Source organism: Malaclemys terrapin, chromosome 3 (assembly GCF_027887155.1).
Source record: "Malaclemys terrapin pileata isolate rMalTer1 chromosome 3, rMalTer1.hap1, whole genome shotgun sequence".
NCBI classification, from domain to species: domain Eukaryota; kingdom Metazoa; phylum Chordata; order Testudines; family Emydidae; genus Malaclemys; species Malaclemys terrapin.
This window is the reverse complement of record NC_071507.1, coordinates 140,406,552-140,431,726: the sequence shown is the minus strand read 5'-3', so window position 1 is coordinate 140,431,726 and position 25,175 is coordinate 140,406,552. Positions and strand designations below refer to the sequence as shown.

The 25,175-nt window shown below is 42.8% G+C and overlaps 1 protein-coding gene across 2 annotated transcripts in view; it reads right to left on the bottom strand.

Moving 5' to 3' along the window:
- Positions 1–527: 527 nt before the first annotated feature.
- The window catches only part of LOC128834535 (gamma-aminobutyric acid receptor subunit rho-1-like), an 81,694-nt gene continuing 57,046 nt past the window's right edge, over positions 528–25,175 (bottom strand). For both annotated transcript variants that reach the window (XM_054023418.1, XM_054023419.1), the window contains 6 exons: positions 21,070–21,293; positions 13,194–13,276; positions 10,946–11,086; positions 8,242–8,394; positions 2,432–2,628; positions 528–815 (listed from right to left, as the gene is read on the bottom strand). In XM_054023418.1, coding sequence (XP_053879393.1) covers positions 528–815; positions 2,432–2,628; positions 8,242–8,394; positions 10,946–11,086; positions 13,194–13,276; positions 21,070–21,293 — 1,086 coding nt within the window. The remainder of the gene's footprint in view (positions 816–2,431; positions 2,629–8,241; positions 8,395–10,945; positions 11,087–13,193; positions 13,277–21,069; positions 21,294–25,175) is intronic.

Genomic DNA, 25,175 nt, shown 5'->3' with positions numbered 1-25,175 from the left:
AAGCTTTAAACATCAATACATTTTCCAGTGCTTGTAATACCTCTCCTGAAAACATAAGTACACGTGTAACCTTCCTTGTTATATTGCCATTGAACTCAATGGAACTGCTTAAGTCAGGAAACTTATGCACATGCTTAAGTATTTGCAGGATCAGGACATTAGTCTAGGAAAGGTTTCTGAGGCATAAAATGAGTGATGTACCCTATATGAGCGGTTGATGATTATTCTTGCCATCTATTAAAACAAATTAGAGTGGCCCATGAGGCACAAGAAGGAACATAGTACAGCTTAAAATTAGTATAAAAAGTTATGCAATGGATCCTAGTTTTTAGTTCAAAGTTGAAATGTGTATAAAGATCTTTTACAACAGATGGATTTTATATAATCAATGTATCAAAATTCTGATCAGTCAAGTAGCATTAAAATTAAGTGTTTCCTCCATTTTCTGTTTATTAGCATGATAGATGTTAATTTTAAACAGTAACACAGTGCGACATGTGGAAACTGACTAGAGAAATAACTGATATTTATGAAAAAATGGACCAGTATATCAAATTAAATAAAATGTATGAGCCTGGGAATATTATTCTGGAATACTTGTCAATGGCATGGGTGTCGATGCGCATGCTGACGTATCTCTGGCTTTTCCTCCTGCTTGAACTCCTTTCAGAACCAAGTGTCAGCTGCATCATCATTCTGTCTTGTTTATCTCCATTCTCAGACACATAGTGTCCCAGTTCATTCACATCCCCATCGCTGTAGCTGCCGTCCATCATCATGGGCCGGGGCTGAGGTAGTCCGCAAGTACAAGGAAGCTGTGAATAAGGTTGAGTGTAGTTATATGAGATAGGTATTTGGAACTATCTGGTCCTGATGCTCCTCCTCTCCTTACATAGGCAGAGGGAGCAAATCCTGGTGGAAACCAGGCTGCTGGGGGAAGAGGAAGAGAGAGCAGTAGCAATGGAGTTGGGCAACAGCTCCCTCTGTAGCATGCCCTTCCTGGGGACCTTTTCTTCCCTTGGTGCAGATGCTGCAAAGAGTGTGAAAGAAGGAATCATGCTGTCAGGGGTGAGGGAAAGCAATGCTGTCCCTGGATCCAGCTGGATGGAGCCCATTTTACCTTTGTAGCCCCGATCACTGGGCTTCACGTTGTATAATTTGTAGTATTTACCATCTTTCATACTCTTATATGACAACAAAGGATGGGATTTTATTTGTCAGGTTACTATAAAAATTGTGAAGGATTGTCCATGCTGGAAGAGCGTGGTAAGCTCTAGGACCCTACATAAGAAGATGGGCTCTTCTGCTGAATCAGGCAAATATCATGTGTTACAACTAGGGCTGTGCACGAACCGCAATTTCTGTTTCTCAGGAAATTCTGCTATTTTGAAATTTGCTTTCATTCTGAATTACCTGCAAAACAAATTTTTTGTGTTGTTTCATCTATTCTTTTTTAAAATGTTATACTTTATAATAATATAAGTTTCTACAAGACAAGTTGTTGCAAAACAAAAAATTGAGACACTTCGTTCTGATAGGATTGAAGCCTTATTGAAATCCTTTGGTTAGTTTTTTTCTAAGCAAAATTTTGTCGAAATCAACATGTTGCCACAGAATTTTTGATTTTGATGAATCGGCATTTTCCAACGGAACAATGTTTCAGTGGAATATTTTCAACCAGCTCTAGTTAGAACCCTGTGTAAAGGTGCAGAGATTCCTAGCATGAGAAAGCAAAATTGATAGGTCGTGTTAGCTCCACTCCAGGTTATAAAGAGGGCTGGAGTCTCTCCTTGAAGCAGAGGGAACTATGGGGAAGGAGAGAAGGAACTTGCAGGGAGAAAACCTTAGGAAAAGCGAAGCTCAAGAGGAAAACATAGGTGCAGGATTTTGTTGTTGTTAAACATAACAGCAAAGGCAAAGGCATAAATTTGAATCATCGCAGTCTAGACTTCTGGAGAAGGGTGGGAACTCCACTTCTTTACAATTACAAATATTCCTGAGAGGGTGCCCATTTTTAATGGCACATTGTAAACAGAGCCTAAGATGTGTTTGAATCTTCCTTGTTATCTGAACACCCATTCCATTCACAATACTATTTCTATCTGGTGCTATTTGCAAGTTAGTCTCTTAACTACAAAAAGAGAGAATTTAAAAGAAAAGATACCAAAAAGTCACATTACAATATGAATAAGGATTTTGTCCGGTTGACTTTACATGCTGAAGAAACTTCAGTGGAATAGGGTTCCAGATAACATTAGCTAACCTTTAAACTGTCTAACAAGGAACACTGTACTGACACTTTTTGTACACGCTCTATTCTTCTAAGGAAGCTTAGATTTTTCACATTGTGGATGCTGACTTTTGAAGCATGATCAGCCCATTCAAACACCTATTTCAAATACATACAACAGCACTGGACATATAAACTCACTTTGTCTCGCAGTTTCCTCTCTTTCCGCTCTTGCACCGTTGTCAGGTAGTTCACTGCTGCATATTCCAACACTGAGAGAAAGACGAACACAAAACTGACCCAGAGGTAAATGTCCACAGCTTTGATGTAGGAAACTCGAGGCATGGAGGCGTTTACACCAGTAATGATTGTAGACATGGTCAGTACCGTAGTTATTCCTGGGAACACACCATCATCCATTCAGACATAAACAGTGAAGACAATTCAAACTGCGTTCTTTACAGCAAACATGAGGTCCTATTTCTGAAGTTCTAGTTTATCTTTAAAATGTCTTTTTTCAGTTTCAGAGGTGGCTTAGTGGGATCCAGAAATCCCTGATTTCTAACTCTGATTCTCATACTAAGGGGTTGTCTTCAGTACAAAGTTAACTGTGTGTTCTTATTCGAGTGCTGTCCCTAGCCCAAACTTCCATCCACACAAAAACCTCTCGTCCAGATGCTGGGGTGCTTTACACGGGAGGCAGTTAAAGGGAATAAAGACTAACACTTGACTGCTGCCAACCCTCAAGCTTCTAACATGAGCACTCTGCAGTGTGGATGCAGGCTAAGCAACTTGGGCTCTGTTAATTTTCCAGTGCCTTTCCACAATTCCCCCTAGCCTGGGTTTTTGTGCCATCTGCCTACTCCCTGCTTCTGCACAGGGAGTCACCTACCAGCTCATATACATTGGTATACATTTGAGCCTCATATTGCACGTGGCTTGCTATACCTGCAGCATTTCTATTGTGCTTCTACAGCATATGAACAGAAGAGCTGGTGCCAGGGAGATCATATTCCCACCATCCTGCCAGCTGACCAGAGACCGACACCAGGGTTTTGGTGGATCTCTGGTGTGAGGACAGCAAGCCATGATTTGAGAGGCAGGACACAAAATCTACAGTTCTCTGATGTCATCTCCAAGAAGCTAGCTGAGGAAGAGATCTACGAAAAAGGACCTCAGTGTCAAGAGAAAATTAATTCCCTCAAGAATGAGTAGCAGAAGACCAAATGTCATAGTACCCACCTCAGCAACTCCCCAAGAATGTGCCAGAAGTGAGCTCCCTTGGAGGCAGAGAGGTTAAGGGCCAGCGTCTGATAGCTTTATTCAGGCTGAATAGTACATTATTCTGTGAGAAATCCCACTGATTCTAGCAGGATGTCTCATGGATGAAGGTACTACTCAACATGCCAGAGCATGAGAATCTGGCTGTAATTAAGTTCCCTCCTGCTATTGTTTGCCATTTGTAAAATAGGGATAATCCTATATACCTCCCTCACAAGCAGGGCTGTTAGCAGGATTAATTACTTAATGTTAGTAAACTGCTTTGAAAATGAAAAGCTCTACATAAGCACTACGTTTTTACTTTCTATTGCTGTAACTCTCAACTAGGTTTCTAAGCTTTTGATATCACTGCCTTGATATAAATGTGAACCATTTTGTAATAAAAACATGAATACATATGTTCCATTCATATCTGTTGTATGTCAATACATATTCTCTCCATTAAGCAGGTTAATTTGCAATAAATAAGGCCCTGATCCTGGTTCAAGTTGAAATCAGTGGGAGTGGGATTGGACTCAAAGTCTGTGAGATATGTTAATAATGATTAAGGATAAGATATTTAGAACATTAATTTTAAAGGGAGGGATGTGTCTAAGATCTCAATCTTACAAAGTAAGCCAAGGGGTCTGCCTGCATCTAGTTCATTACAGAACTGAGAGCTAAATCCCATAGACTTCTTTGAAAATATCACCTAATATTTTAATTCCAACAATAGTTAATTTTATTGTAAAGAAAAATGTTGCAAGATTGAACAGAGAGTTGCTGATGCTGGTTTTCAACCCTTTTTCTGCTAGAATTTGTAAAGTGATTTGAGACCTATGGATGGAAAATGCTCTGTACTTGCTATGTATTATAATTAGGGCTGTCGATTAATCACAGTAAACTAAAAAAAATTAATCGCAATTAAAAAAATTAGTCATGATTAATTGCACTTTTAAACAATAGAATACCAATTGAAATTTATTAAATATTTTAGGATTTTTTTCTACATTTTCAAATATATCAATTTCAATTACAACACAGAATACAAAGTGTACAGTGCTCACTTGGTATTATTTTTTATTACAAATATTTGCACTGTAAAAACGATAAAAAGAAATAGTATTTTTCAATTCACCTCATACAAGTACTGTAGTGCAATCTCTTTATAATGAAAATGCAACTTACAAATGTAGTTTTTTTTGTTACATAAGTGCACTCAAAAACAAAACAATGTAAAACTTTAGAGCCTACAAGTCTACTCAGACCTATTTCTTGTTCAGTCAATCGCTAAGAGAAACAAGTTTGTTTACATTTTGGCAGATAATGCTGCCCACTTCTTAATTACAATGTCACCTGAAAGGGAGAATAGGCATTCACATGGCACTGTTGTAACTGGTTGTGACGTTCCCCTGGTGTTATCTGGACCCGTGATCGGCTAGGTCACTCCAATCCTTGACTGTGGGAGCCAGCCTTACCCTGCTCTGCTGTGAGAACCCCCACTCCCTGGCCGTTCATGCCACAGCTTCTGGCATGTAAGCTGCTCCTTGGATTATGCAACTGAATGACACTAGCCAATACCTCCGGTCCCAGACACAACCCTAGGAATCTCCGTCTTGCAGTGTCCAATTATGCCCACAGGACACTGCAAGCTTATATGAGTTTGTCAATTTAGCAAAGAAATTGATATGTACCAGGCTTGTTATCCCAAGGGGAGCCTCTGACACGTTTCAAACCAAATGCACTGCTTCAGGTAAAATAAACAAACAAATTTATTAACTACAAATGATAGATTTTAAGTGATTATAAGTCAAAGCATAACAAGACAGATTTCGTCAAATGAAATAAAAGCAAAACGCATTCTAAGCTGATTTTAACACTTTCAGTGCCCTTACAAACTTAGATGCTTCTCACCACAGGATTGATGGTTGCCCTTCAACCTTTGATCGGCTCTTCAGTCATTTGGAGGTGATATCTGTAGATGGAAGTGGAAGAGAGAGGAAGAGCATGGCAAACGTCTCTCCCTTTTATCATGTTCTTTCATCCCTCTTGGCTTTGCCCCCCCCCCAAGGGTCAGGTGAGCATTACCTCATCGTAGTCCCAAACTGTCCAATGGAGGGTAGATGACTCACTCGAGAGTCCAACAGATCCTTTGTTGCTGCCTAGGCCAGTGTCCTTGGTTCCTGTAAGGCTGGGCTGGGTTTGTCCCACACATGCCTTGATGAACTGCCCCTCTGTTTTTGGAGAGTTTTGCCTGGGCTTGTTTTAAGCCATCAAGACACATTTTCAGCCTCATAACTATATACATGAAATTACAACCTATAACATTACTATAACAATGCTCAGTGCATCATGAGCTTTCCAAAGACACCCAACATAACAAACTTTGCATTGGATACTACACAATCATATTATAAGGGTGCCGGGAGTGTTCCCCTGAGACACAGAGTGTCACAAGGTATTTATGTGTCAGATGCGCTAAAGATTCATATGCCTCTTCATGCTTTGGCCATCATTCCAGAGGACATGCTTCCATGCTGATGACACTTGTTAAAAAAATAATGCGTTAATTACATTTGTAACTGAACTCCTTGGGGGAGAATTGTATGTCTCCTGCTCTGTTTTACCCTCATTCTGCCATAGATTTCATGTTATAGCAGTCTCAGATGATGATCCAGCACATGTTGTTCGTTTTAAGAACAGTTTCACTGCAAATTTGACAAAATGCAAAGAAGATACCAAAGTGAAATTTCTACAGATAGCTACAGCACAGGGCCAAGATTTAAGAATCTGAAGTGCCTTCTAAAATCTGAGCGGGTTGAGGTGTGGAGCACACTTTCAGAAGTCTTAAAAGAGCCACACTCTGGTGTGGAAACTACAGAACCCAAACCACCAAAAAAGAAAAACAACCTTCTGCTGGTGGCATCTGACTCAGATGATGAAAATGAACATGCGTTGGTCTGCACTGCTTTGGATTGTTATCGAGCAGAACCCGTCATCAATATGGACACATGTCCTCTGGAATGGTGGTTGAAGCATTAAGAGACATATGAATCTTTAGCAAATCTGGCATGTAAATATCTTGTGATGCTGGCTACAACAGTGCCATGCAAACACCTGTTTTCACTTTCAGGTGACATTGTAAACAAGAATCAGGCAGCATTATCTTCATAGAATCATAGAAGATTAGGGTTGGAAGAGACCTCAGGAGGTGATCTAGTCTAACCCCCTGCCCAAAGCAGGACCAACCCCAACTAAATCATCCCAGCCAGGGCTTTGTCAAGCCTGACCTTAAAAACCTCTAAGGATGGAGATTCCACCACCTCCCTAGGTAACCCATTCCAGTACTTCACCACGCTCCTAGTGAAATAGTTTTTCCTAATATCCAACCTAGACCTCCCCCACTGCAACTTGAGACCATTGTTCCTTGTTCTGTCATCTGCCACCACTGAGAACAGCCAAGCTCCATCCTCTTTGGAATCCCCCTTCAGGTAATTGAAGGCTGCTATCAAATCCCCCCTCACTCTTCTCTTTTGCAGATGAAATAAGCCCAGTTTCCTCAGCCTCTCCTCATAAGTCATTTGCCCCAGCCTCCTAATCATTTTCGTTGCCATCTGTTGGACTGTCTCCAATTTGTTCACATTCTTTCTGTAGTGGTGGGCCCAAAACTGGACGCAATACTCCAGATGTGGCCTCACTAGTGCCGAATAGAAGGGAATAATCACTTCCCTTGATCTGCTGGCAATGCTCCTACTAATGCAGCCCAGTATGCCATTAGCCTTCTTGGCAACAAAGGCACATTGTTGACTCATTCAGCTTCTCATCCACTGTAACCCCCAGGTCCTTTTCTGCAGAACTGACACTTAGTCATTCGGTCCCCAGCCTGTAGCAGTGCATGGGATTCTTCCATCCTAAGTCCACCTTCCATCCTATATCCACCTTATAGTCCATTCATCCAATCCATACTGGACAGTATCAAAAACTTTGCTAAAGTCAAGGTACATTTATCTTCTGCAAATGTAAACAAACTTGTTTTTCTGAGCGATTGGCTGAACAAGAAGTAGGAATGATTGGACTTGTAAGCTCTAAAGTTTTACATTGTTTTACTTTTGAATGCAGGGTTTTTTGGTACATAATTCTACATTTGTAAGTTCCACTTTCATGATAAAGAGATTGCACTACAGTACTTGTATTAAGTGAATTGAAAAATACTATTTCTTTTGTTTTTTACAGTGCAAATATTTGTAATAAAAATAAATATAAAGTGAGCACTGTAATCTTTGTATTCTATGTTGTAATTGAAATCAAGATATTTGAAAATATAGAAAACATCCAGAATATTTAAATAAATGATATTCTATTGTTAAACAGCACAATTAATTACAATTAATTTTTTTAGTCACTTGACCGCCCTAATTATAATTATATAATAACAGAATGAGAAAATGAATGCTGTGTTTGTTCTTCACTATGTTTTTGGGGTGCATCTATCATTTGTGATACTGACTAATACAGTTAAAGTGTTGTTAGGGTAATAAAGAAGAGATGAATGGGGTCAGCCTATCCTAACCTACATGTGTAAGTGTGAGCAAGAGCAGTAGATTAATTCAGTGGCTGAATTCTAAGCTATGTGACAATGTGGTATGGCATATATCAGAGACCGGGGGTTGATGCTGATGAGATTGTCTCAATAAGTAGGTCTTTGCTAGTGTATGGTCACTCAGGTGTGCCGATTACAAGATTATTTTTACCTAAAGGGACCCTGGCAGGTACAGCTCTGCGATCAATCCAGAAAGACACCCAGGACAGCATGACCATCAAAGTGGCAGGGAAATAGGTTTGCAGCAAGAAGAAGAAGATGTGGCGGCGTAAAGTGAAGTTAATGTACAGGCGATTGTACCACCCTGTACCACAGAGAAAAGGAAAAAAGGATAACTAACACCAAAGGAAAACCATCCACAAATATAATATAGGACATTTTGAGATCATTTCAACATCCACAGTGGAACAGTGCTATACTTTCTTATAAGAAAAATACTACAAGTGACCACTACAGGTTCATCTCCATTTAAGAGCAGAGTGGATCTTAATCAAACCATTCATATTCTTGAAGTCTCATCACCTCACAGGACTGGACCTTTAAAGCAAATATCACACCTGTTCTTGAAAGCCCCCTGGGCAAGGAATTCCTGTTGCAGTCAGTTCTGATTGGAATAATGGGAGTTCTATGCAGAGAGGGCTTATAGGATCGGAACCTTCATTGTATATATAATTCTAACAAATGCACCAGATAACTATGTGGATATAAATTTAAAATTGCCAATTAGCTTTGCATCTGCAAATCTTCCCACACTTCAGTCAAGGACATTCCCAATTACTGTGAGGTCCAGCTGTAATGCTTCCATATAGGGATTATTATTCTTTATATAACACCACAAATGTACCATTACACAGCACTGCACAAAGGGAGAAGTGTGATTGTGGCAGGGTGTACCAGGCCCTGCAGTCCTACCACATCTTGCCCCAGGAAAGGGAGCAGAAGAGGTGAATCCTCAAGGCTGCCTAGAGAGCTGCAGGGAGCAGCCAATCAGAGACCACAAGCCTCATATAAAAAGGAGCTTCTGGACAGAGCAGTTCAGTTGCTGGCTGGAGCCAGAGGACCAAAGAGGGTGCTCCTGGCTGGCTGCAGGAGCTGGAGGGCTGGACAGATCTGTGCTGTCTGGAGCCAGGCTCCAAGGATGGTGCTCCTGGCTAGGTGCAGGAATTGCAGTACCTGGACACAGCAGTTGCTGGCAGGGACCAGGGAGCAAGGAAGGTGCTCCTGGCTGGTTGCATGGACTCAAGAAAAACTTCAGCCCTGAGATAAGGATGAAGGTACTGGGGCCGTGGGGAAGAGGCCCAGGAAAATGCAGCAATTAATAAAGGGATGCAGCAGGCAGCATTATAGAGTCCCTGGGTCAGGACCTGGCGTACTGGGCGGGCCTGGGTCCCCCCCACCAGCCACTAGGGAAGTGGCTTATGAAGAATCTCCAGGGAGGAAGCCCTGGGGGCACTTCTCCATACCAGAGCAGAGACAATTTGAGAGAGAGCCCAGAAGGTGTGAGAGACAGTTTGAAGGCTAACCCAGGCGGGGCTATAACCAAGGTACTGCAATAGGCCTTGATGGCCTGATAGAGGATTGAACCCAGGGACGAGACTGCAGGCTGACACCAGCAGAGGGCACTGTGATAAGCTCTGTTGGACTGATTGAGGCTCGAGCCCAGGGATAGGGCTACAAAGACTGTACTGAGGGCACTGAGGTAGGCCCTATTGGATCACGTACCCCAGAAGGGGTCTGTTTTGTGTGTTTGTTTCACACATGACTGTGTGTGACTCGGACGGATGTCTGAGTCACTGGAAACCTGCCAGAGAAGTTAACTGCCAGGTGCAGCTAGAGAGAGAGTGCAGGCACACACACACGATAGTAGGAGTTCATGTGAGGTGAGTGGGCCCCATCACAGTGGTACCAGAGTGGGATCCTTTTGGCCTGACCCCTGAAAACAAGGGGTACTACAATGGAAGAGGTGATCCGCCTGCTAGTGGCAGGATAGCAGCAGCAGGTAGCAGAAGCTACGGACCCAGGCCCTGCTGATGCAGCTGTTGGAGAACCAGCAGAACACTCAGTTTGCAGCACAATATCAATGGCAAGAGACCCACTCTAAATAGCAGGTGTGGATACAGAGATGCCTGAGCCATATCACACCCAGTTGGTTTACCAGGCTGGAGGCCTGAAGCCCAGCCGCGGAGATATTATGAGCATTTAAGATGGGGCTTGCCCTGGGGTGAATGAGGGAGGAAGGGCAAGGCTTAATTGCTTTGATTGTGAAGAGGTGGGCCACATAAAAAGGTTTTGCTGCAAGAGGAAAGGCAGGGACCTCAAGGATTAGCCAGATGAGAAGAGAATGTCTGATGGTGCAAATCCCTATTGCTAGGGGCACCAGAGCTGACACCAGAAACAGTGAAGACTATCACAGCGCAGCAGATCCACCCCGTGAAGAGTGTAGGCATACAGAAGGGAATCACTCAGGTCACTGAGGCAGAGCCTGCTGGTCTCTGATGGGCTGTTCCAGGCAGCCTGTAGAACTCACCTCTTCTGCGCCCTTTCCTGGGGCAGGGTGTGGTAGGACCATGGCCCTGGTACACCCCGTCACAGTGATGAACAAATAATTAAGTCCTAGTTTGCAATTCCGCATGAACTTTGCCTATGCTTCAGCTCTTGTAGGAAAGGGAATGCCTTAGACCATTTGCTAGTGAGTCCTTTGTGGCCAATTGAAGGGAATTTTTATGGGCCCCAGAGGAAGCCACATACCAGTCCAGCTCGTAAGGGAGAGGTAAAGTTGATCTCATCTGATTGGGGAGGGAGGGGAGAAAGCAAAAATCTATCATAATTTCACAACTTTAGTAAAAATCACTTACCTGTACTGCTGTAAAAGGCAAGCTTTGTGGTGGTGTGAAACTCCTGTATAAGGAACTGGGATAGCGATATCCTCTCATCCGTTTTTAGGGAATCATTCCCATTCTTCCAGTACAGCATTAGATCATCTTCAGTGTAGGCATCTAGGAAAATAGGAGTAAATCTTTGGTGCAGTGCAATTATACCAAATAGTATCGACTCTACAGTTCAGAATGTGTCAATATGTCTTCAAAGGTAGGTACAAAAGCTTTGGGGGAAACAGCAAATTTTCTGCCAGTTTAGTCCAGTATTAGTGATGGTCATGGATGATTGTGCATGTGATTATGGTTAGGGCTACAATTTAATTATGGGTATTTTTAGTAAAAATCATGGAGCGATCATGGGCTATAAACAAAAATTCATGGCTGGTGACCTGTCCATGACTTATACTATAAATACCCCTGACTGAATCTTGGGGGGGGGGGGGGTGTTACTGGGGGGGGGAATCTGGGAAGAGGGGTAGCTGGGGTCCACTGTTGTGAGAGTGAATGTCCCGGGGGGTTGCTCCAGCCGCCCGGGGACTGCTGCTCAGGCAGTCCCTGGGGCCAACTGCACCAGCTGCTGCTCAGGTGGTCACCAGGGCCAGCCGCCCAGGACTGCTGGAGCAGTAGCTGGTGCGGCTGGTCCTGGGGCCATTCCAGCAGCGGTTGGTGTGGCTGGCTGCTGGGCCACCTGAGCAGCTGGCTCTGGAGCCAACTGCTTGGGCAGCCCTTGGGTCAGCCACACTGGCCACCACAGAAGTCACGGAGGTCGCGGAAAGTCATGGAATCTGTGACTTCCACAACCTCCATGACAAACACGGAGCCCTAATTATGATAAAGGATCATTCTGGTTATTGTTATGAGTTGGTTTAAGCCTTGTTATGAGTGGAGTTAAAACCTTGTTGAAACTGCTGTGTGAATGCACCTTTCATTTAAAATGGTTGTAAGAAACACTTAAGGCCTAATAGAGTCTGACCACACACTAGCAACAGGGGGGCAGAGGGTTCCCTCCTCTTCTGACCAGGTAGGTGAGTGAGTCTATGGATGTGAAAAGATAGCTGAGGGGGCAGACAAGAAACTGAGATTGAGGCAGAGCAAGAAAGCCAAGCAGGAGTCTTCAAACATGATGTGACCCTAGAGGATCCCTAGAAAGGGCTTTTGGGTCTAGGGTTGGCTAAAGAGGGTTGGGGCTGGAAACAAAGAAGCTATTCCCTTGTTTTGGTTCCTCCTGTGTTCAGAGGAGCAGGACTTGTATACATCTTGTAAATAAACAAGACTGCATCAAATAAAATACCAGCCTCCATCCATTTCTACTCTCAACTGGAACATCCTCAAGGTCCCAAAATTTGACTAGTTGCTTGGGTGAAAAAAGTGGTAACTTGGATTTCAAGATGCCTTAGCCCTGCATCTTGCAGAGAGTTATGGTGACCGCTGTAGGACATAATAATCACCTCTTTCCTTGTGTTCCAATTAGATTTAGTTGTCTAGTCTTGGGTTTTATACCAGGGTTAGTTATTCCCAGAAAAAAGACAAACAAACAAAACCCCATCCCAACCCCAAAAACAATTGTTAAAGCAGCATTAAGATTGTAAATGCTTCTTAACAATCCAAGGGGAAAAGTACGTCAATAGAATATAGTTGTTTAAAAATACACCTCTACCCTGATATAATGCTGTCCTCGGGAGCTAAAACATCTTACCGCGTTATAGGTGAAACCGTGTTATATCGAACTTGCTTTGATCCGCCAGAGTGCACCCCCCACCTTCGCGCCCCCCGGAGCACTGCTTTACCGTGTTATATTCGAATTCATGTTATATCGGGTCGCGTTATATCGGGGTAGAGGTGTATATATGTATGAAAGCCAGGACATTCAAAGATAGGTCAGATTTAGAAAAAGGAGCTCCATGGGGATGCTAGTTTGGATGTATCTTTAGTTTATACTCTGGATAAATTTGTGACGCATATTAAGTACATTCATTTATTTGTTGAGTAGTACAGTGCAGTGGGATTAACTGAGATAAACCACACCTACGATTATTGTAACTGAAAGAGAGTGGAGAAAAAGCTTTCCCAGTTGTTTTCAGTTTGTGGACTTTGGTCGGACTTGCAGGTTGCTCTGCACTTCTGAAAAACAGGCCACTTACTTAGGTGTCTTACATAAATTTAGGAGCCTAATTTTAGGTTCCCATATTTGAAAATATTGGCCTACATATGTATCCTGTTTACTTACAACTTTCAATTTCCAGTGAACACGTCTGTGTGTCCAGGGGGAAGCGACTGAAATCCATGTTGCACATTGCAGTTACTGTGACCCTAGAAATGAAAAATACATATTTAAAAACTTTGTTCTCTTTATGAATGAAAAATGGTAAAGGAAAAACAAAAACTGCAAGTTAGTTTTGTATCAAATAAAATATAGTCCCTACATTTTCAAACAAACCCACATATTACCAGGGATTGAATTAAAAGGGGAAATAAATGCTATTAGCCCAACTTCTGCCCACCTACAGTCCTCAGCTTAAACCTCTCCAACGCATCATCAGTGATCTACAACCCATCCTGGACAATGATCCCTCACTCTCACAGACCTTGGGAGGCAGGCCAGTCCTCGCCCACAGACAACCTGCCAACCTTAAGCATATTCTCACCAGCAACCACGCACTGCACCATAACAACTCTAACTCAGGAACCAACCCATGCAACAAACCTCGATGCCAACTCTGCCCACATATCTACACCAGCAACACCATCACAGGACCTAACCAGATCAGCTACAACATCACCGGCTCATTCACCTGCACGTCCACCAATGTTATATATGCCATCATATGCCAGCAATGCCCCTCTGCTATGTACATTGGCCAAACTGGACAGTCACTACGCAAGAGGATAAATGGACACAAGTCAGATATTAGGAATGGCAGTATACAAAAACCTGTAGGAGAACACTTCAGCCTCCCTGGCCACACAATAGCAGATGTAAAGGTAGCCATCTTACAGCAAAAAAACTTCAGGACCAGACTTCAAAGAGAAACTGCTGAGCTCCAGTTCATTTGCAAATTTGACACCAACAGATCAGGATTAAACAAAGACTGTGAATGGCTATCCAACTACAGAAATAGTTTCTCCTCCCTTGGTGTTCACACCTCAACTGCTAGCAGAGCACCTCACCCTCCCTGATTGAACTAACCTCGTTATCTCCATACTGATTTATACCTGCCTCTGGAGATTTCCATTATTTGCATCTGAAGAAGTGAGGTTCTTACCCACGAAAGCTTATGCTCCCAATACTTCTGTTAGTCTTAAAGGTGCCACAGGACCCTCTATTGCTTTTTTCAGAGAATGTCAGCTTTGTCATCTGCTTTCCAGTTGTAAAGAATAGTTTATTGATATTCAGATAACCATCAATGCATTGGCAGTCCTACGTGTCACCGTTCAGGGCAACTGCACCTGTATTTCCCCCTCATGGTACAGCAAGAAACTCACTCAAGGCTCCAGCTTCTCAGTCATCACCTCTCTTGGGTGGAGACCTCCTGACCAGGGTATTTCAAGGCTACACAGGTCCCTTCCTATATTCTGAATTCTGCAGCAAGTCAGAATGGCCTAAGCAGGCCTGCTTTGCTTTCTCCTCAGTGGCTAAAAACAGCATACTTGCCCACAGTTATAAGTTAACATGCAGCCCTTTCTAAGCAAGCATATTTATTCTTAAGGTGAAAGAATTACAGAAAAAACATTTAAAACAATACCAGAACCTACAAACATGCTAATAAATTTACCAGAGTTCACCCCAACTCCAACAATGGCTCTGGTAGAATTCTGTCCTTCAAACAACACCACAGGATTTGTCTATGGTCATAAGTTCATAACAGCTTTTGCTCAGAACAAGAACCCACCATCATAGATTGGCCTTTCCTTTTTACAGCTGGGGATTTTGATAGAGATTGTGAACAGGTAGCCAGACAATGGTTTTCTACTCAGGGCATAGCTTCAAAGGGTTGGGTCTGGAGGTGGGAATTTGCATTTACCTCCCCCCAGGTATTTCTGAGGAAATCCACTCTACTGTGCCTATCTCAAAAGTTCCTTCTTGTCTGGCACATTGTTTAAAATAGTCCTTTGAAGCTCATAACACTTCTCCAGAGTTTACACTGGCCACGTCTCCCTGCTGGAGAAGTTACATACAATCACACAATAATATATACATTTTGCATTTTTAATACAACGGACTCCAAAGCTATTTAAATGCAATTCAGTAGGATCTCCCACAGATATTGCAGGAAATGGCCATGTCTGTCACACTATTCAGTGGTGTAACTGGGCCCTGGTACAAGAATAGGTTAGTGGGGCCCTTTTCCAATTCTGAAATCTGTCCCCCTTCAGCTCCTCCACAGCCCCAGTACAGCTACCCTGTCCCCTGGCTCCTGCCTAGCTCCACTCCAGTTCCCGTCACAGCCCCAGTCCTGCCCCGCTGCCCCCCTAGCTCCTGCCCAATTCTCCCATAGCCCCAGTCCAGCCCTCTCACCCCCCAGCTCCCTCCTAGCTACTGTTTTCTCCTTTCCAGTTCTGATCCACCCCTCCCAGCTCTCCTTCAAACCTTCCTTCAGCCTCCAGTCCAGCCCTCAGCTCCCCAGCCTTAATCCAATCTCCCCTCCAGGCTCCTTTAGCTCCCCTTCTTCCTCCCATCCTGATCTACCCCACTAGCCCCATTTCAGGCTCTCACAAACCTTCCCCCAGCTCCTCCCCTCGGTCTCCTTCTGCTCATCTCCAACCTTTCCCGCCCCCATCCCCCCAGTCCTGATCCAGGCCTCCTGAATTCCGCTCCACCCCATTCCCCCACCTCAACAGCACCAATCCAGCCCCCAGCTCCACCCAGTTCAGTTCCAACTCCCCTCCCTGCAGCTTTGATCAAGCTACCCCAGCTGTCCCTCTCTCCTACTCCATGCAAAATGGTTGATGCTTTTCCTCGCATTCTGTCTCTGGGGGGAGGGCTGTGTCTTCTGTCTCCAGGGACCCCACATGCCCCCACGCATCCCCCAGCACACTTCCCCCTTTTGCCCTAGCAGGCCCTGCTCTTCCCCAGAAGCCCCTCTGGTTGGATCTCAATAATCTCATGGGCCCTGGGCTGCTCCACTTGCATCATTGTAGTTACATCACTGGTGTTACTGATGAAGTATATCAGTATTCTGTGAAATGTTATCAATGTTATCACAGTCTAATGAGCTATCATTTATATCATCCACTAGGGGGCACAGGTAATACCTCTAGTCCTACTAAGTTTGTTTGAAAAGAAAATACATTGAAATGCTCCACCTTATAAATCCAAAGCTCTGGCCTTGCTAAGAACAACTCATTATTTTACTTCTTAATAGGCTAGTTTTGTGTTTTTGTACAAGAAGCATCAGGTAATTATAAACCCAACTGATATAAACACTGGTGGTGGAAAAATAAATGGGAACAATTTTATAGATTATAGTGAGAGAACAATCTATGAACCATAACAAGTTTAAAGACAGTCAACAATTAGATTACTGAGGATCTAACAGAGCCTGCTCTTGTAAACCCTTATGTTATTAATCTCTAGTCACACGTGTATTTCCATTGATGTCACTCTCATTTGTATTTGTTACTCTTTGAAAGCAAGTGTGCTCAGATTTCTTATTTAGCTTGTGGTGCTGTCTAAAACGTGACAGGTGCTTTCCATACACAGTTGAAGACACAGTTCTTTACCCAAAGAGTGAAGATTCTTACAAAGTCAAAATTTGGTGAATATACAAATAAAGTGATCAGGGTAATGCTAGGCTGTCAGCTTAACACTTATATGGTTGTTTATTGTGTTTAACTTTAAAAACAAATTCCCCTCCCCCCCAACTCAGCCCTCTTGTCTTTCTCCCCTTCTAGTCCTGCTCAAAGTGTAAATCTCAATGCAACCTTACATATGGAGTTGCTTAGTCACCTCCATAATAATGGACCAAATCCAAACACTACGAAATCTGGGAAAGTTCTGATTGAACCGAAGTCTGGATTTAAAACCACCTAATTTGGGAGTGTGTGGATCTGGGATTTTGTTTTGACACAGTATAGAGATAAGATGTTCAGATCCAGAGAATTCAGAACCTGAGTTTGAATATGCGGTATAAATTCAGACTAATCGCTAAACAAAACGTTTTACAGTGCTTTAAATTTTAATAGTATTAATCTCCTTTCTTCAGTGTTTATAAAGTGCCCAGCATGTTGTCGGTGCTACTGGAAACAATAATAATAATACATTTTACTATTTAGTTTGCCATTTAAAAAGTGTAATACTATTTTTGTGTAGGGTGGTTATAACTAAATCTTGTAAATTGTGTGAATTTATGTGTGGTGAGATTGTAGTGTCTCAAATATTCTTAAACTCAGATTCTGTACTCCTTAGCCAGCCAAACCTCTCATTGACATGGGACTTTTTCTCAAGTATCTGTGCCAGATATTACTATACTAAGTGGTACAGAAACATAACATGTTCTTTACATCCTATTCTTGCCTGCTCTGGCAAGTGGAGCAAGCATTTTTGACAGCAGGGGAGCTTTCAAATGTTCATCAGTTTTCAAATTTTGTTTTCTGCCAAAGGCATTGGAAAAAATATGAATAATCAGTTAGACATGTATCTAGTACATTTTGGCATGTCTGAAAAATCCCAGTCAGACTCTAGCACTCACCACAATACAGACTGCATTACTGAGGGTAGATATTCATTTACCAATTGCTGCCAATGTAAGCATTGTAATTTTTAGTCTCTTTGGGTTTCTCGGGACTTTTGGTATTTCCTTTGTTAGCTTACAATCCATAGTTGGACTAGCTGGATAACCTGGCGTGACCGAATGCATGCCTGTATTCACACTCTAAATACTACTGTAATAATTGTTGTACAAAATATAGCTTGTGAGGTATCCTTTGAAAACCAATAGCTCACTGGTCAATAATATCATGTTGAAACCTATGTAGAAACATTATGTGTAAAGTTACGAAATCCCGCTGTATGATGTTAAAGGCACATATTCAAACTGACATAGCCCTGATATGGTTGAACTGGTCAAGCAGGTCTGTCTTACAAATAGGTGTGTGTTTACCTCAATTTGCATATAAGCAGTAGACAGAATCCTCAGACAGTGAGAGGAGGAAGAAAGAAAACTAAGAAAATCTGCATTTGAGCATACACAGGTGAAAAGAAACACCATGAAGTCTCCTTCCGACAACAGATTCCATGTCTCCTTGCTCTCAGCTGGAAAGAATTTTATCTAGGGGTCATTCTCAGGAAAACGCATTTCAAAGGGTGACTGCACTATACAAGTGAGGGGCAAAACAACTCCAAGTTATCTCTCCCTATCCACTTCTCTTTTCCACCTAAAAAGATAAAATACACAGTCTGTAGACTTTGGAAAGCAGATCCTAGCCTAAGAGTTTGGTCAGCAATGTACTGAAAACATGTAGTAAGAACTTCATCTTGAACCAAGTCTAGTTTGTTAAGTTTAAGAAGCATTTTGTCTTTATTTTTCTTGCAACAATTTCTGACTTTAATGGCTCATAGCTTGTGAGTACAAGTAATCTCTTTGTGGTTAAATAAACTTGTTTTTTCTTTAATCAAAGTTTAACCAGTGTTGTGAATTGTTTGGGTAACTCCATTTAAGGTGGCAAGCTGTTGAGTACTGATCCCCTTAGAGGAGCAATGTCCAGGAGAGGGCTAGACAATGCAAAACACATGTTTGGGGGGGGGGGAATCTGGACCTTGGAGTGTGTTGGGTTCACCCCGCAAATAGCAGTGGTGCAAGTACAGTGGTACGGTCTGGTACCCCATACCAGTAAGCTATTTATAGCTGGTCTGGCATCCTGGAAAGACAGACAGGGAGCCCACCCTTAGCCCCACCCCCAGCCCTTACACAGAGCTGCATTTCCTTTGTCTGTACAGCAGCCCCTCAGAGGACAGGGCTGGGGGGCTGGAGCTGGGGGCAGTACAGTCCCCAGAGGAGCTGCCGGTGTTCTGCTCCTTTCCCCACTGGGAACTGCAGCGGGGAAAGGAGCATAATGATGACAGCTCCTCTGGTGTGGCTCTACCGCCCCAAGCCCTGCTCTCCTGGGAACCGCAGCAGGGAAAGGAGCAGAACATGGGGCCACCGGGCAACCCCACATTTTTCTGCTCCTTTTGCCGCTGCGGTTCTGGAGAGCCTTGATCTCCCAGGAATCGCAGTGGGGAAAGGACCAGAATGTGGGGCTGTCCAGCGGCCCCATGCTGGCAGCTCCTCCAGCGTGGCTGTACCGCTCCCAGCCCTGCCCCCAGCCCTTCCACGCAGCTGTGTCTCCTGTGTCCTCCTGCCTGGGATCTGTATAGCAGAAGTCTCCAGCACAGTGGGAGGAGGACAGAGCCCCGCCCCGCAAGGTAACGTCGGATGGATTTGAATCATGGGAAGCGGACGGGGAGAGCGCAGGGGCCCAGGCTGGAGTGATGTGGGGAGGAGTCACATGGTGGGGTCATGTGGGGGAGGTCATGTGCCCCCCCCATTTGTGTCCCTCCCATGAGTGCAGTACTTGATCTCTACTTGCACCATTGTCAAATAATAAACCAGGCTGGTGAAAGCCAGAGTGTGGCTGGTGTGTTGCTGACAGGCTGCTGAGGCCAGAGTTGCTGGACCAGGGCTGTGGCTACACACAGATTCTCAGGATGTGACCTGCATGCTGGCAGGTTGATTGTGAAAAACCGAAGTAGGAAGCTACAAGAGCGAAGCATTGGGGCACCCAAGGTTGCATGGCAGGGGTAACAGAGCCCCTCACTGGTCTGGACTGCATCCCAGAATGTCAAGCCTGTCATGGTTTAAATTACATCTGTCATTATGCTACTTCATGGCAGTCTCATAGAACTAGTATTTGTCAGATTCTGCTTCTTTTTAATGTAATGTCCTTCAGAGAGATATAATCTGCACTTGCATAGCTATACAGATGATACTCACCTTATTCTTATTTCAGAGTATCCTACGGTAATTTTATCTCTGACCAGTTCTTTATGGGTCATTTGGCAATATCTGTCCCATAACATCCTGAAGCTGAAGTCAGGAAAGACAGAAGTACTGATTATTGGCTCTGTCAGAGATTGCTGAACGCTACTCATTCGCTTGATTATGTCACTGATTCTATCTCCGTGTACAAAAAATAAAATAAAATAAATCAGGAGTTATATCTGTTATATCTGCATCCCATATTCTTCAGAGTGATATTATTATGATATGGTTATGGCATAATTATGATGCATTTTGTACAAAATGGGTCATGTGAGGTGTCATTGGAAAAGTTATGATTTGCTGAATATTATTATCCTATTTGTACGCATGTATCAGTTTTGTATCTAAAGTTACTAATATTGACTATGTATCTGTATTTCAAATGTGCTTACTCCGGGTGACACCCACAATTAGCCTTTCTGGTACAATAATGAAGAAGCCAGACAGTGCTGATGGCCCATCAGCAAAGACAATGGACTCTGGAAGAACATAACCTTCCTGTGAATGTTCCTGACAGCCCGAAAGTAGTGGTTGCTATGACTCAGTAAGGTATGCAAGGGCATGTGACCAGGCCACATGACTCTGGACTCCATTTTGGGATGTCCGTGTTTTTCCACAAACTGAGTTTGGGACTAAGAGTTCCCGCCATATGCTAAAGCTATGTAAGGCAGGGAGTGATATCATCTGTTGTTCTTCACTCCCCACACAAGAGGACAAACATAAGGAAGTCTGCCTGTGGAACTCATTGCCAGGGGATGCTGTAAAGGCCAAACGTATAACTGTGCAAAAAAAAAAAAAAAAAAAAAAAAAAAAAACGAATTAGATAAGCTCATGGAGGGTAGGATGGTCAGGGACGCAACCCTATTGTCTGGGTGTCCCTAAACCTCTGACTGCCAGAAGCTGGGACTGGATGACAGGAGACGGATCACTTGAGAAACTGGCCTGTTTTGTTCATTCCCTCTGAAGATCTGGCACCAGCCACTGTCAGAAGATAGGGTACTGGGCTATACTGACCATTGGTCTGACCCAGTAGGGCTGTTCTTAAACTAACACAATCAACTAACATTGTGAATGCAACTTTACCTGAGGCTATAAAGTACCTTCCCATCTGGCTGGACCCGTAGCATGACGTTGTCAGTGGTGGTGTCATGGATAAAGGAGCGCTTGGAATGTACAAAGAACATGTCAGGAACCCAAATTTTTTTCACTAGCCTGCCATCAAATGTCATGCTTTGGTTGTTGGTGCTTGGGAAGGACAGTCTTTCATCTTTCCAGTAGTGTCTCAGATAAAGGGTCATGGTGAAGTCCTGAAAGTAACCAACGAAAGAAATAGGTTTCACATTACGATTTATTCTTTGTGAGGAACATTTCACTGCATTTAGCACCAACAGTATATAAATTTATACAACCTAATTTAAATGGGAATAATTATAGAATCATAGAAATGTAAGGCTGGAAGGGACCTTGAGAGGTTATCTAGGCCAGCCCCGGCACTGAGATTATCTCTGACAGGTGTTTGTCTAACCTATTCTTAAAAGCCTCCAATGATGGGGAGTGCACAACCTCCCTTGGAAGCCTATTCCAATACTTAACTAACCTAATAGTTTGACAAGTTTTTCCCAACATCTAACCTAAATCTCCCTTGCTGCAGATTAAGCCCCATTACATCTTATTCTACCATCAGTGGACACGAACCGTTGATCACCCTCCTCTTTAACAACACTCCTTAATATATTTGAAGTGTGAGATCAGGTTTCTCCCTCGGTCTTCTTTTCTCATGACTAAACATGCCCTATTTTTTAAACTTTTCCTCATAGGGCAGGTTTTCTAGATCTTTTATCATTTTTGTTGCTCTCCTCAGGACTTTCCCCAATTTGACTACATCTTTCTTAAAATGTGGTGCCCAGATCTGGACACAGTACTCCAGCTATGTTTATTTTCAGGAATTCCATTCTCCTTTATGAACTACAAGTTCAGCACCCAATCCTGCCCCACTGAAGTCACTTGCTCTCCTTTAACTCCTGAAGACTGATTAACTGTGGTCCAAAGACCCTCCAAATGGAAAATCCATTTATAAAATATATACTTTTGTACTTATACAGCGCTTCTCAGTATGTAGGGTAGCCCTCTAGAGGGTAGACACACTAATCCACTGATGGAAGGTGAAGGCAGTGGGGTGGAGAAAGCTACATGACTCTAGATCCTCCCTCTCCCCACCTCACATTCCTGTGGCTAATAAGAAAAAGAAGCAGGTGGCTCCTAGAAACCATCCACCTTCCATTCTTGCTCTTGCAATGGCTTTTCATGCAGCCAGCCAGTGGAGTAGCTCCCATGCACAGGACTGCAGTCTGAGCCATCAGACTGTGCTGAGAATAAACTGGGAGGGGGCAGTGAAATGTGGGAGCCTTTTCTAAATTTCGCAAATCTAAAAACAAAAGGCTGTGCAAAGAGAATGTGCAGTCTGATGCAGAGCCCTGTGCAGGCAGGCTGCAGATGGGATCCTATGCATGAGGAAGATTGTCATTGTCTTTCTGAAATAGGCAAAGCAGAAACCCTCCAAAACATGATTTAGCTGCAAGATGAGAGAACTTTCACGTGTGTAAAACATTGTAGAGTCCACAATTTTAAGGCCTCCAATTATTTTGTTGGACATATTTCCTCGCTTTCGTTTTAAGATTAAAAAAAAATATACAGGAGGTCAGACCCTGAGCTAGTGTAAGTTGCCAACACTGATTGGCTCCAGATGAGGATCTGGCCAAAATTGTGGAATTTGTTGGTCTTATTTTTTATTGTTACATTTCTACTTCTCTAGACTTAAAAGACTCCAACCTAGTGTGGGAAGTGTTTCTATTAGGGCTGTCAAGCGATTGAAAAACAATTAATCGTGATAAACTGGGCAGTTAAACAGTAATAGAATACCATTTACTTAAATATTTTTGGATGTTTTCTACATTTCAAATATATTGATTTCAATTACAACACAGAATACAAAGTGTACAGTGCTCACTTTATATTTATTTTTTATTACAAATATTTGTGCTGTAAAAAACAAAGGAAATAGTATTTTTCAATCCACCTCATACAAGTATTGTAGTGCAATCTCTTTATCATGAAAGTTGAACTTACAAATATAGAATTATGTACAAAAATAACTGCATTCAAAAATAAAACAATGTAAAACAGCCACCATTCCAGAGGACATGCGTCCATGCTGATGACAGGTTCTGCTCGATAACAATCCAAAGCAGTGCAGACCGACGCATGTTCACTTTCATCATCTGAGTCAGATGCCCCCAGCAGAAGGTTGATTTTCATTTTTGGTGGTTTGGGTTCTGTAGTTTCCGCATCAGAGTGTTGCTCTTTTAAGACTTCTGAAAGCATGTTCCACATCTCGTCCCTCTCTGATTTTGGAAGGCACTTCAGATTCTTAAACCTTGGGTCGAGTGCTGTAGCTATCTTTAGAAATCTCACACTGGTACCTTTTTTGCATTTTGTCAAATTTGCAGTGAAAGTGTTCTTAAAACGAACAACATATGCTGGGTCATCATCCGAGACTGCTATAACATTAAACATATGGCAGAATGCGGGTAAAACAGAGCAGGAGACATACTATGCACCCCCAAGGACTTCAGTCAAAATTTAATTAACGCATTTTTTTTTAACAAGCGTTATCAGCATGGAAGCATGTCCTCTGGAATGGTGGCCAAAGCAGGAAGGGGCATACAAATGTTTAGCATATCTGGCACGTAAATACCTTGCAATGCTGGCTACAAAAGTGCCATTCAAACACCTGTTCTCACTTTCAGGTGACGTAAATAAGAAGCCGGCAGCATTATCTCCTGTAAATGTAACAAACTTGTTTGTCTTAGGGACTGGCTGAACAAGAAGTTGGACTGAGTGGATTTGTAGGCTCTAAAGTTTTACATTGTTTTGTTTTTGAGTGCAGTTATATAATAAAAAAAAATCTACATTTGTAAGTTGCACTTTCATGATAAAGTGATTGCACTACAGTACTTGTATGAGGTGAATTGAAAAATATTATTTCTTTTATCATTTTTACAGTGCAAATATTTGTAATAAAAATAATAATATAAAGTGAGCACTGTACACTTCGTATTCTGTGTTGTAATTTAAATCAATATGTTTGAAAATGTAGAAAAACATCCAAAAATATTTAATGAATTTCAGTTGGTTTCTATTTTATTTGTTGCATCATGTGCTACCTTTTCAAAAGATGGAACTTCTGCCAGATCTGAGATGTGTTCCATCTTTTTTGGTTCAGTTATATCCTTTACAACCTTGAGCCCAAAAGTGCTTATGCTTGTGTTGAATTTTTAGCAAGTGAGCAGCCTCACTGACCTCCACTGGACTACTCGGTTACCTAAAGTTAGGCATGTGCATAAAGGTTTTCAGGATCAGGGATTTACTGTGAAACCAAAGATGTTGCAGGGTGTCTGGCCCCTTTATATGAAGCAGGTCCCAGAACCCCTGTGCTAGAACAAGTCTCCCAGTTTGGCCAATTAAAAGGGCAGTGCAGCACCTGGGTCTGTATAGAGGCAGGCAGTCAGTAAGGAAGGGATGGTGGCAGAGGAGGATAATGGGGGTTGGGGTCTGGGTCCCCCAGAAGAAGCTACCAGAGTCCCCTGGGTGCGGAGGCAGTGGGAACCTGCTGACTAGAAAGCTCTGGAAAACGGTGCTCAGTTAACCAAACACAGAAGAATCCTGCAGTAGCACCTGAGGCGGGTGGGACTGAAAGATGCAAAAGGGAAAATCCCCTGGGAGCTCTAGCCTAGGGTGGTGCTGGTTTTGTGCTTTGCTTATGTTTGCAAAATAAAAGTGTGCCTGAAAAGCGACTCTGGATGTGGCAGTAGGTCCTTTGTGGGTTAAGAACAAGCCAGCACTATTTTATGAGGGAATATATAGTACCCTATTGTTTTGAGGGAAACTCTGCTGGCTTGTGGACATCTGATAAAAGTGAATTGACAGCTGAGACACAAAGTCAAAAAAGCTGATTTTTTTTTAATTGTTTGGGTTATTTGGGTTCTTTGGTAACATCAAAAAACAACAACTGAGGAAAAACAACAACTGAGGAGAGTTGGCAGTTTTTCAAAGGGACACTATTAAGGGCCCAAAAGCAAGCTATTCCGCTGGTTAGGAAAGAGAGAAAATGTGGCAAAAGACCACCTTGG